This window comes from Nicotiana tomentosiformis, chromosome 5 (genome assembly GCF_000390325.3).
Source record: "Nicotiana tomentosiformis chromosome 5, ASM39032v3, whole genome shotgun sequence".
Taxonomy (NCBI): Eukaryota; Viridiplantae; Streptophyta; class Magnoliopsida; order Solanales; family Solanaceae; genus Nicotiana; species Nicotiana tomentosiformis.
Window position 1 is genome coordinate 27,975,073 of NC_090816.1, and position 14,178 is coordinate 27,989,250.

The 14,178-nt window shown below is 35.4% G+C and overlaps 1 protein-coding gene across 1 annotated transcript; it reads right to left on the bottom strand.

Moving 5' to 3' along the window:
- Positions 1–849: 849 nt before the first annotated feature.
- Positions 850–1,341, bottom strand: LOC117278986 (protein ACCELERATED CELL DEATH 6-like). The gene has a single exon (XM_033658430.2). The coding sequence runs from the start codon at positions 1,339–1,341 to the stop codon at positions 850–852; it is 492 nt and encodes a 163-aa protein (XP_033514321.1).
- Positions 1,342–14,178: the final 12,837 nt, after the last annotated feature.

A 14,178-nucleotide genomic window follows, 5' to 3' on the forward strand; every position in this document is an offset into this window, starting at 1 on the left:
AAATTACCTTAATAATTATCTAACATAGTATGTAAACGGTCAGAACATATATATACGTTGGAATATTATCTTTGTCCTATAAGAGATGTAGCAAATAAAGACATACCTTTCCATTTCTTTATTTCACTGGATACAATTAGAAAAAAAATATTTTAACTAAACACTGCACATAAAGTTAATGCAAAGATATGAAAGTATGAATGAGTTTAGATGGATGTAAAACTTATCTTTGTATGATCATCCAAAATATTTTCATTGTACTGGATCTCATTGTCTGCTTATAATTTACATAGTCTTGACGTAGAAGATCATGAAATGAGTAATTCGTGCTGATATTGTGTTATGAAATAAAAATAATTTGGTAAAACATGAACATGAAATGGAGATAGAGAGAAGGAAGAGATTTTCTTCTTCAATTGTGTGTATTTTCCTATCTATTACAAGGTCTTTATATAGGTATGAAAAGTAAAGAAAAATATGTCATTGAATATGTCATTAAGCATAGAAATATATCATTGAATATGTCATTAAGCATTTGAGAAGATCATGGAGGAAGAGTAGACATCCACCATAATTTGATTTTTCTTATAACAATCTTCCGTTAATATAGCAATTATGTGCCATTTTCCTAAGTGGCTCACGTAAATTGTTCATAAGATTCTGTTTCATATATTTCTTTTTATTCAGCAGATATAACTTGTAAGCTTTGAGTTCAATCGAATCCATTTAACAAATATTATATTCTGAACTCATAATTTTAAAAGTACAATAAATTTAACAAGTAACAATATTGACATCACTCTACTCATGTTCTTCCTCCGATCCTTCTCTTACATAATATTGATAAAATCACGCCGATCCTAATTTAAAAATTACCCACAAGTATACAAAGAAAGAGATACAACTGATGACAACGACAGTAATGGCGAGACCAAGTGAATGTGCTAAAGTAGCATACATACCAGTTACAAATGCAATTACAACTGATATCAATGCCAGATGCTGCAACAAACCTGAGACGTCATAAAGTTTTTCTAGAACTCTATCCTCTACAGGTCCTCTACTATAATCCGCCATGAGGAAGTAGGTGAATACAGCACCAGCAGAACACATAAAGGCGATGACATCAGAAACAACAAATGCACGAAACGCTGTTTTCCTTATTAGAATCGCCATCCCTTTATTAGGGCTATTTGGATCATTGTCAAAACCTCCTGGCAATGTGAAACCAGCTGCAAACGTGACTGTAATTAGTAGAGTGGCTACAACTAGATGTATTTGTGCTGCCGACATAATTTCTATTTTTGTTGCATCTGCCTTAGCTTTTTCCTGATCAGCCATTCCTTTTTGATTAATTTGGGGGATCTTCTGACTCCTTAATTTGCTTTCTTCGGTTGAAACACTGTACATATATATATATATATATATATATATATATATATATATATATATATATATATATACTCTCGATGAATCTCCAAAGAAGAAAGGGATTTGTGTTTGCCTTGATCACAAGAAACGGATTTGGTGTTTTCCTTGATCACAAGAAAGGGAATATTTTTATGATTGGTTTTAGTGCCTGACTTCATGAGAAAATAAATGCTCTTGAACTTTGCTACAATCTATCATTCGAAGTCTACAAAACACATTTCTTTCTACTCAAAGAGTTTTATAGAACATTAACTGTGGAAAAAATAAAATTAATTTGAATGAAGTTTGCCAAAATGACAATTTTCTATGTCTTGTACTTTCCTCAAGAAAAGTGTCCAACCGAGCACGGAATTTAAAAAAGAAAAAAAAAATTAGAAACTTGTAGTGTTAAAACATGCAATGCGTGACATTTGGGTAGTTTTAAAATCATGTCATTAAGGGTTAAATGAAGTATTTAAAATTAAATTATTTCGAAATATGAAAAAAAATTATTTTTTAAAAAATATACTAGTAATTTGTGCAGATGGTTAGTTTGATAGAGAGATAAAGCGAGTCTCGAATACTGTGAAAATTAGCCTAATTTAGAACTGAAGAAGAGTTATCTTCAGTCCATATAACAATTTTCTGCCATTTCTCTAAGTGGCTTACCTAAACTATACGAAGTATGCCATTCAGTTCATAAGATTCAGTTTTTCATACTTCTTTCTTTTCCGGTGGCGGATGTAAGTTATTAGCCCAAATGTGGATACATATGTAAAAACTCACTAAATTTAATAAATATTATACTCTAAACCTATAATTTCAAAAGTACAATAAATTTAGCGCTAAAAATTTTACAAGTTAAATTCGTGAAATTTAAATCTCGGATTTGTCTGTCTTCATCTATGTCAGAATAGCACGTGATAAAGGGGCATTATGTACAAATATCACTATAAAATATATATATTTGATCATTAGCATATAAATCCAAATCTAAAGACGCGCGCTTAATACTTTTGGGACTTCAAGTATTAATAATTAAGTTTTAAATTTAATATTAGTCAAAATCATAGATAGCCCCTTAAACTTGGCACATTTTATAAAATAAACATAAAACTTATGGGGTGACCAAATAGACACTTGAACTCGTCCAAAGTGTAATTTTTAAACACTTATGTCCATCCTGGCATACCGGGTGTTGTATATTTACTGATGAGCGTGTGATACCTATTTTAAAGTTGTTGAGTCAGAAAATTAATGGTAAAAAACCTCTCTTTATAAAACCCATGCCCATACTACATTTTCCCAACGATTAAAAACCCTAGCCCCTAATATTCCTCTTCTCCGATCCGTAGGTGAAAACAACATTGAAGCCAAAAGATTTCAGAGGTCATTTTATGTGTTTTCTTCTACATCTCTTTTAAATCACAGTAAAGACTTTCATATATTTTCCTCTCTAACTCGTTATCTCCCTTCTCCAAACAAGTTGACGACGAGACTAAGTAATGTGGCTATGATCTGTCATTGTGGGGAAAAAGTAGTATTGCATACTTCTTGGTCTCCAAATAATCCCGATAGAAGATTTTATGGATGCAAATATGAATGACTAAGTACTGATTTTATGTTTCTTTCTTTTCCTTAAGTTTCAATTATTTTTTATATATATTAATCTTCTATTGCTTTGTGAATAGGCCGGATGTAAGTACTTTATATGGTACGATGAGCAAATATATCTGACCAAGCTCGGAGAGTTATTTGGGGCTTACTGAATCGAGTCAAAGAGTATGAAAAGGAAGAGCGTAAAGCAAAGATTGTGAAGAAATGTCTTTTTGTTCTATGTATTCCTGTCTTATTTGGATGTTTATCGTGTAACCTGCTGTAGGTTTTTGGATATAATCTTATGTTATTAGGCCTTTTAGATGTAATTCTTGAGAGGTATTATTTGGCTTTAGATCATTACTTGCTTATATGGAAAAGAAAATACACTAGTTAACACATTATTTGTTCATTTGCCATGTAAGTGGCATTTGGACCTCACACACAAAGTCTAACATACAGAAGTGTTTAAAAATTATACTTTGGACTAGGGGCGTTTAAAACTGAGCCGAAATCGAAAACCGAACTGCAAAACGCAGGGGCGGCCTAAGAAGATTGGTGGCCTAAAGCTAATTTTTAATTTGGGGCCTTTTAGAAGGAAAAAAAATTTATCATAACATCCATGATTCATTCCGATGTTCCTACACATAGAACAACACAATTTAGGCAATTGTCGCACAATAACTAACTTAAACCAACAAAATATAGGGCGAGTAATGTGCTAAAAGTATAGAATTTTGGCCTAACATCAGTTGTTAATAGTTTCTTTTATAAATAATTTAGTCTAACCTAAGATATTGTTGATCTTAGATAATAGAACCAAATTCATATAGATACCTCACTAATGATGTCACTCGTAAAATTTAAATAATGAAAAGTTTTATATTCGCGACAAAGGTTTAGGGGGAGTGATTCTCTTTCTGCATTTTTTGCTCAAACAGTTACATCACTACTAAATTAAAAATTATCTTGATTTTTTATAAAATATTTTATTTTTTATTTTAACATACCCAATATATTTAGACCCTACCTCTAAAGATTGTTGTGAGATGTATTTGATACAACTTACCTTAATTAAATATATTGGGTTCGAGTCTTGTGGTTAAAAAAAATCTTGTTAAAGCGTGTTCTCTGTTTTACTAGGCCTTACGCGGTACGAATCTAGATTAGTGAGGGTCTCAATACAAATACGAATAGAAAAATAAAAAAAAAAATTGGGCCCCTCAAAATTTGGGGCCTAAAGCCTTTGTTTTAGTAGCTTGACCTTTGGGCCGCCCCTGCGCAAAAGTGACTTAATGACTTATTGGTATCGGATTATCAGTTTAACGGATGGGGAACATATTGAAATTTTATTATTAACGGCTTATCGGTTTGGGGCGGATTATTCAATTTTCTTATCGGATATATATATATATATATATATATATATATATATATCCCTTCCACAGTTTCACTTATCCACTGTTGAAGAATTTTCATTTTTTTCTGCTGCTCAAACATATAACATGCCAACAATCTTCTTCTTTGCATGTTATAAATATATATGTTATTAATATATAGGTAAATGTGATCATAATGCCTCTAGATGGACCAGATTATTGGCCAAAAGGAAATAGTAACAAGCAACAGTGAAAACGGTGGGAATACATGCAAAGTAAACTGGGTTTTTTGTTTGTATTTACTAGTAACAGTGTAATACGAAGGACCAAAATAGGCCTCTGTAATAAAGATTCAACCAGGCTGATAAACCGCCCGATAATAGCTAAACCGATATCAATTCGCCTGATATTTTATCGGACAGCTAGCGGATTAATACATTTAAAAGCCGATAACCGATAAGCCGAACCATTAAGAATAAATAACCACCCGATCTGCCGGATAAGCAGCCCTATTTGGACAAGTTCAAGTGTGGTCAAATGTGGCAAGTTTAAGGGGCTATCTAATATTTTGGCCTTTAATATTTGTATTTTGTTTGAGCAAAAACTACTACGCCCGTGCATACATTTGCACTGCTCATCAAAAGATGATTCTACTGTTATAGAGGGCGAAATTTTTGACTTTACTATTGCAGTAGATAAAGTTTTGTGACTTTACTGTTATTTTGTGGATAAAGTTTTGTGACTTTATTATAATAGTGGGCAAAGTTCAATTACTCTAGGTGAAAAAAATAGCTTTGTGACTTTAGTGTGGCAAAAATTAATTCTGTAACTTTACATTATATGGATAACGTTTATTGGCCATATGTGAAATAAACGATTTTATTCTATAGGAATCTTGATTTTTAACTTATTCCATTCAAATGCATGAATTTCAATGCATCAAAGGAATTACGATTTAACATATGAGTGCATGTGATATAAGATACTATTCACATCACGGGTGACAACAATAGGTTGGGTTGTTTTAGTGGTGAGCACCCTCCACTTCCAACCAAGAGGTTGTGATTTCGAGTCAGCCCAAGAGCAAGGTGGGGAATTATTGGAGGGAGGAAGCCGATGGTCTATCGGAAGCAGCCTCTCTACCCCAGGGTAGGGGTAAGGTCAGCGTACACACTACCATACATATACCCCACTAGTGGGATTATATTGGGTTGTTGTCGTCTTCGTCACATCTTAACCACTACCTTGATACAGGCCTAGGTATCCATTCTGTCTCCTTTATAAGATCAATAAACCTCCATATATTAATATGCTCTATACATGTTTGATGGGAGAGCTTGGAAGCAAACGGATACATATTAATGTCAATCTCAAGAGTGTAGATGAAACAACTATTTATCATATTTAACATACACATTCAGATTGCGTGATATCAGTATGGCAATAGAATAAATCTTTATGAGAGGAACCTGACAAATGGGGTTGGAATTCGCTGCACTATGCTTGCTTATCTAGGATTGAAAGAAGTAGTTTCTGATATGCTGTGGTGGAAGAAATCCTTAGCCTACATTCCAGCAGGCAGTGAAAATCACTGGACGACAAGAATTCACATTGTAGCCAGTGAAGGTGATGTAAGTATGATAAATGAGCTATCAAAGCACTGCCCAGATTGCTGGGAAATGCTTAACAACGGTGGCTAAAATGCTCTTCATGTTGCCATATTGAACAATCAAGAAAAGGTAATCCTTACTAAAGTCTAAGAAGTGAGATAGCCTTGTTGATGAGCCAGATAATGATGGCAACACTCCTCTCCATTTGCTTTCTGCCTCGTGCCTGTAAAATTAAGAGTTCATCCCAGATCAAAGAGGATGTCATTTAACAAAGGAAACCAGACTCCACCGGACGTAGCATCATCTAGCACAAAGACGACGACAAACAAGAAAAGAATCAAATACAGCTTGGGACGCGGTTGGTGGGCGAGAAGGACGTCACTTCCCGAAGAGGACACCGCATCCAGATGATGGAATGGATCAACAGAGTGAGAATTTAGAAGCTAAGGAATGTGAAATAAGTATCAATGCCGTAATGCAGTGTTAGGATCGGGAACCCGGGTAGTGCGGAATTTAGCCAAACAACGGTATAATGACAATAACAAAGACAATGGAAGTTGATAATAACGGCAATTAAAGAATATAAAGAAGACACAAATTTAACGTGGTTCGGTCAAGGTGACCTACGTCCACAAGCGGAGAGGAGCAATTTTACTATAACAACAAGAGTACAAAAGATAGTACAAAATTAGAGTAAATACTCTAATTAATACCAAATACCCCAAGAGAATAACCTCACAAGATCATTCCAAAGAAAGGGTTCACACAAGTGTTTCCCAACACTCACTCTCTTACAAAATACTCTATAATGAAATAAAGGAGGAAAAAGAAAGACAAGAGTGAAAAGCTCTTGAATTGGTGTGTTTGCAAATGAGGAGAAACTCCTCTATTTATAGCAAGAAATACTTGGCCTAATAATGGATATTATATCATGGCAAATGTCATGATCCACAAATTTTGTTATAATGGATATTATGGCATGGCAAACGTCATGAAAATTTGGCCATATTACAAATCTCCACCTTGACCTAATTTCGGCTTATATATAGTAAATTTGCTCCACCTTCTCCGCAAAAACCCCCAATAGGAAAAATCGTTCTTCGTAAATACCAATCAAGTTCAGGCAAAGCTTGAACTTGGACACTGGAAGAGGTTTTGTGAACATGTCAGTAGGATTGTCTCTAGTGTTGATCTTCTGAACAAAGACTTTTCCTTCAGCAATGGTTTCTCGGATGAAATGATACTTTATATCAATGTGCTTCGTTCTCTCATGATACATTTGATCTTTAGTCAAGTGAATGGCACTTTGACTATCACAGAAAATGGTAATACTACCTTGGTGTAAACTGAGTTCCGCAAATAGACCATTCAACCATAAAGATTCTTTGATCGCCTCGGTCACTGCCATATATTCTGCTTCGATAGTAGATAAAGCTACTGTATATTGTAATGTAGCTTTCCAACTAATAGCGCAACCACCGATGCAAAATACATAGCCTGCCAGTGATCTTCTTTTGTCAAGATCACCTGCATAATCTGAGTCTACAAAACCAACCAAAATGTTAGTATTTCTCCCAAACTCAAAACATGTGTTTGAAGTACCTCGTAAGTATCTGAGAATCCATTTTACAGCATGCCAATGTACTTTACCAGGGCAAGTCATATACCGGCCAACCACACTCACTGCTTGTGAAATGTCTGGACGTGTACATACCACTGCATACATAATACTGCCGACTGCACTGGAATAAGGAACCTATGCCATGTACCTCTCTTCTTCCTCTGATTGCGAGGACTGAGCAGCTGATAACTTAAAATGAGCAGCAAGGGGGTACTAACTGGTTTAGCATCTTTCATGCCAAACCCCTCCAAGACTTTATCCAAGTACTTCTTCTGGGTCAGAAATAGCCTGTTGGCTTTTCAATCTCTTTTGATCTCCATGCCAAGGATTTTCTTAGCTGCTCCCAAATCTTTCATCTCAAATTCACCTCTCAGCTGAATTTTCAAATTGTGAATTTCTGTTAAATCCTTAGCAACAATGAGCATGTCATCAACATATAATAATAGGAACACAAATGAACCATCATTTAACTTCCAAAAATAAACACAACTATCATACATGCTCCTCGAATAACCATGACCCAACATAAAGGAATCAAACCTTTTATACCATTGTCTTGGAGACTGCTTTAATCCGTACAAGAATTTCTTCAACAAGCAAACATGATCTTCTTTTCCTTCAATTTCAAATCCTTCGGGTTGATGCATGTATATTTATTTCTCAAGTTCGCCATGTAAGAAAGTTGTCTTAATATCAAGTTGTTCTAATTCCAAATCATACATGGCAACGAAGGCAAGCAAGACACGAATAAAGCTATGTTTAACAACAAATGAGAAAATATTATTAAAATCAACTCCATGTACCTGATTATAGCCCTTCGCAACTAATCGTGCCTTATACCTCGCATCTTCATCCCCTGGAATGCCATCCTTTTTTTTGAAAAACCATTTGCAACCAACAATTCTTTTTCTTGATGGCGGCTTCACAAGAGACCAAGTACCATTCTTGTGGAGAGACTTAATTTCTTCATTCATTGCAATCACCCACTTGGCTGAGTCAGCACCAGAAACTGCTTCTGAATATTTTGATGATTCTCCAATTTCTTCAGTTTCCTGTGCAAATGAATAAAAAAATGCAACATAATCTCCAAACCTTAATGGTTGTTTACCTTCTTTTCTTGGTCTATGTCTAGCTATAGAATACTCCTCTTCTTCTAGTTCAACTTCAGGAGTCTCAACTTCAGAAATTTCAGCTTCTGTCTCAACTTCAGGAGTTTCAACTATATTTTGCTCCAAAGTTGGTGAGCTTGTCTCAGAAGGAATGTCAATATCAATCTCCAACTGGTTCTGTGTACACTTTCCTTTATCTGTATCACAAGAACTAGAAGACTCTTTTCTAGAATGTAACATAGAGGATTCATCAAATGTTACATCTATGCTAATTATAAATTTTGGTGCCATGGGATCAGGATACCATAGTCGGTATCCTTTCACCCCATAGGCATACCCAAGGAAAATGCACTTTTTAGCCCTTGGCTCTAATTTTTTATCATTTACATGCATGTATGCAGGGCAACCAAATATCTTTAAATTAGAATAATTAACAGGAGTACCTGACCACACTTCCTCTGGAGTCTTAAAGTTCAAATGTGCAGAAGGAGCTCGGTTGACAATATAACAAGCTGTAGAGATAGCTTCTTCCCAAAAGGCGTTTGTCAACCCAGCATTTGAAATCATGCAACGAGCCCTTTTCCAAAAGAGTTCTATTCATCCTTTCTACCACACCATTTTGCTGAGGTGTCATTCTCACAGTACGATGTCGAGCAATTCTTTCATTCTTGCAAAATTCATTGAATTCATAATTACAAAATTCTAAGCCATTATCTATTCTAAGCCGCTTAACCTGTTTTTCTGTTTGCTTCTCAATCAAAACTTTCTATTTAGAAGCTAAGAAATGTGAAATAAGTATCAATGCCGTAATGTAGTGTTAGGATCGGGAACCCGGGTAGTGCGAAATTTAGCCAAACAACAGTATAATGACAATAACAAAGACAATGGAAGTTGATAATAACGACAATTAAAGAATATAAATAAGACACAAATTTAACGTGGTTCGGTCAAGGTGGCCTACGTTCACAAGCAGAGAGGAGCAATTTCACTATACCAACAAGAGTACAAAAGAGAGTACAAACTTAGAGTAAATACTCTAATTAATACCAAATATCCCAAGAGAATAATCTCACAAGATCACTCCAAATAAAGGGTTCACACAAGTGTTTCCCAATACTCGCTCTCTTACAAAATACTCTATAATAAAATAAAGGAGGAGAAAGAAAGACAAGAGTGAAAAGTTCTTGAATTGGTGTGTTTGCAAATGAGGAGAAACTCCTCTATTTATAGCAAAAAATCCTTAGCCTAATAATGGATATTATGTCATGGCAAATGTTATGAAAATTTGGCCATATTATAAAACTCTACCTTGGCCTAATTTCGGCTTATATATAGTAAATTTGCTCCACCTTCTCCGCAAAAAACCCCCCAATGGGAAAAATCATTCTTCGTAAATGCCAATCAAGTTCACGCAAAGCTTGAACTTGGACACTGGAAGAGGTTTTGTGAATATGTCAGTAAGATTGTCTCTAGTGTTGATCTTCTGAACATAGACTTTTCCTTGAGCATTGGTTTCTCGGATGAAATGATACTTTATATCAATGTGCTTCGTCCTCTCATGAAACATTTGATCTTCAGTCAAGTGAATGACACTTTGATTATCACAGAAAATGGTAATACCACCTTGGTGTAAACTGAGTTCCGCAAATAGACCCTTCAACCATAAAGCTTCTTTGATCGCCTCGGTTAGTGCCATATATTCTACTTCGATAGTAGATAAAGCTACTATATATTGTAATGTAGCTTTCCAACTAATAGCGCAACCACCGATGCAAAATACATAGCCTGCCAGTGATTTTCTTTTGTCAAGATCACCTGTGTAATCTAAGTCTACAAAACCAACCAAAGTGTTAGTATTTCTCCAAAACTTCAAACATGTGTTTGAAGTACCTCGCAAGTATCTGAGAATCCATTTCACAGCATGCCAATGTGTTTTACCAGGGTAAGCTATATACCGGCTTACCACGCTCACTGCTTGTGAAATATCTTGATATGTACAAACCATTGCATACATAATACTGCCGACTACACTGGCATAAGGAACATGTGCCATGTACCTCTCTTATTCCTCTGATTGCGGGGACTGAGCAGCTGATAACTTAAAATGAGCAGCAAGAGGGGTACTAACTGGTTTAGCATCTTTCATGCCAAACCTCTCCAAGACTTTCTCCAAGTACTTCTTCTAGGTCAGAAATAACCTGTTGGCTTTTCGATCTCTTTTGATCTCCATGCCAAGGATTTTCTTAACTGCTCCCAAATCATTCATCTCAAATTCACCTTTCAGCTAAATTTTTAAATTGTGAATTTCTGCTAAATCCTTAGCAGCAATGAGCATGTCATCAACATATAATAATAGGTACACAAATGAACCATCATTTAACTTCCAAAAGTAAACACAACTATCATACATGCTCCTCGAATAACTATGACCCAACATAAAGGAATCAAACCTTTTATACCATTGTCTTGGAGACTGCTTTAATCCGTACAAGGAGTTTTTCAACAAACAAACATGATCTTTTTTTCCTTCAATTTCAAATCCTTCGGGTTGATGCATGTATATTTGTTCCTCAAGTTCGCCATGTAATAAAACTGTCTTAACATCCAGTTGTTCTAATTCCAAATCATACATGGCAACGAAGGCAAGCAAGACACGAATAGAGCTATGTTTAACAACAAATGAGAAAATATCATTAAAATCAACTCCTTGTACCTGACTATAGCTATTTGCAACTAATCATGCCTTATACCTCGCATCTTCATCCCCTGGAATGCCATCCTTTTTCTTGAAGACCCATTTGCAACCAACAATTCTTTTTCCTGATGGCGGCTTCACAAGAGACCAAGTACCATTCTTGTGGAGAGACACAATTTCTTCATTCATTGCAATCAGCCACTTGGCTGAGTCAGCACCAGAAACTGCTTCTGAATATTTTGATGGTTCTCCAATTTTTTCAGTTTCCTGTGCAACTGAAAAAGCAAATGCAACATAAGCTCCAAACCTTAATAGTTGTTTACCTTCTCTTCTTGGTCTATGTTTGGCTATAGAATACTCATCTTCTTTTGGTTCAACTTCAGGAGTCTCAACTTCAGGAATTTCAGCTTCTGTCTCAATTTCAGGAGTTTCAATTGTATTTTGCTCCAAAGTTGATGAGCTTGTCTCAGAAGAAATTCCAATATCAATCTCCACCTGGTTCTGTGTACACTTTCCTTTATCTGTTTCACAAGCACTAGAAGACTCTTTTCTAGAATGTAACATAGAGGATTCATCAAAGGTTACATCTATGCTAATTATAAATTTTGGTGCCATGGGATCAGGAAACCATTGTCAGTATCCTTTCACCCCATATGCATACCCAAGGAAAATGCACTTTTTAGCCCTTGGCTCTAATTTTTCATCATTTACATGCATGTATGCAGGGCAACCAAATATCTTTAAATCAGAATAATTAGCAGGAGTACCTGACCACACTTCCTCTGGAGTCTTAAAGTTCAAAGGTGCAGAAGGAGCTCGGTTGACAATATAACAAGCTGTAGAGATAGCTTCTGCCCAAAAGGGGTTTGTCAACCCAGCATTTGAAATCATGCAACGAGCCATTTTCCAAAATAGTTCTATTCACCCTTTCTGCCACACCATTTTGCTGAGGTGTCATTCTCACAGAACAATGTCGAGCAATTCCTTCATTCTTGCAAAATTCGTTGAATTCATCATTACAAAATTCCAAGCCATTATCTATTCTAAGCCGCTTAACTTATTTTTCTGTTTGCTTCTCAATCAAAACTTTCTATTGTTTGAAATTAAGAAAATATCACTTTTATTTTTCAGGAAATAAACCCAAACTTTCCTTGAATAATCATCAATGAAAGTTAACATATACCTGGCACCACCTTTTGATGGGGTACGTGAAGGACCCCAAAGATCTGAATGAATGTAATCCAAAGTATCTTTTGTTCTATAAATCGCTGGAGATTTGAAGCTGACTCTTTGCTGCTTCCCGAACACACAATGTTCATAGTACTCCATATTTCTGGTACTTTGGCCACATAAGAGACCTCTTTTGCTGAGGATGGACAGACCTTTTTCACTCATATGCCCCAATCGCATATGCCATAATTTGGTGATGTCAAAATCTGATTTATCTGATATTGAAACTGCAGGATCACCTATAACAGTAGATCCCAAAAGAGTATACAACATACTAGATCTGCGTGCTTTCATGATCACAAGAGCACCATGAGAAATTTTCGGAACTCCACCTTCACCTGTGTACTTGCACCCAAGAGATTCTAGAGTGCCCAAAGAGATGAGATTTTTCTTTAAGTCAGGAACATGTCTAACATCGGTGAGAGTTCTCACCACACTATCGTGTATTTTGATTCGGACTGTACCTTTTTCAATAACTTTGCAGGCAGCATTGTTGCCCATCAAGATAACTCCACCTCCAATAGATTCATATGTGATAAATAAATCCCGACTGGGACACATATGATAATAACAACCTGAATCTAAAATCCACTCATTGTTAGATTTGAAACTATTATTAGTTGCTAAAAGAAATAGTTCCCTCAGTTTCATCAGCAGCTACACTTGCTTCGGCTGTGTTAGTATTTTTGTGCTCATTTTTCTTTTCTGTATGCTTTTCTTTGTTTTTTAATTTAAAACATTCAGAAATAATGTGACCTTTCTTATGACAATATTTACACATGACATTTCTGTATCTGGATTTTGACCTTGATTTAGGTTTCTCACTACTTGAATCTTTCTTATTTGATCTACCTCTTATGAATAAGCCTTCCCTTTGGTTCCCACTAGTTTCCCCAGTAATATCTCTATCTATTTTTTTCTTTTGATTTCAAAATAGATTTGGTATCTTTATAAGAGATATTATCCTTTCCATAAAGCACAGTATCTCTTATATGTTTAAACGACTGGGGTAAGGAAACAAGCAATAACACAACTTGATCCTCATCTTTGATTTCAGCATCTATGTTACTTAAATCCATATGAAGAGAATCAAAAGTATCAAGATGATTAAGTATAGAGGTACCTTCAGCCATACGAAAAGTGTAGAGTTTTTGCTTTAGGTAAAGCATGTTTTCTACTGTTCTTTTCATATATAGGGTTTTAAACTTTTTCCATACGCCTTTGGCTGAGCTTTCTGCTGCAACTTCAAGCAAAATCTCATTTGAAAGATTTAAAATAATACCTGCTTTTGCCTTTTTGTCTATGACGGCAAAACTCCTCGTCTGTCATTTTATCCGGCATCTTCTTTTTTTCTTGCAGTGCCAAATCTAAACCGTCCTGAATTAGGATAGCTTCCATCTTTAATTGCCGCATTCCGAAGTTTGCACTTCGGTCAAATTTCTCAACATAAGACTTTGTTAGAGTCATTTCGGCTATTTAATCTAACCCGGTTAGATCTGGCTCTGATACCAATTTGTTAGGATCGGGA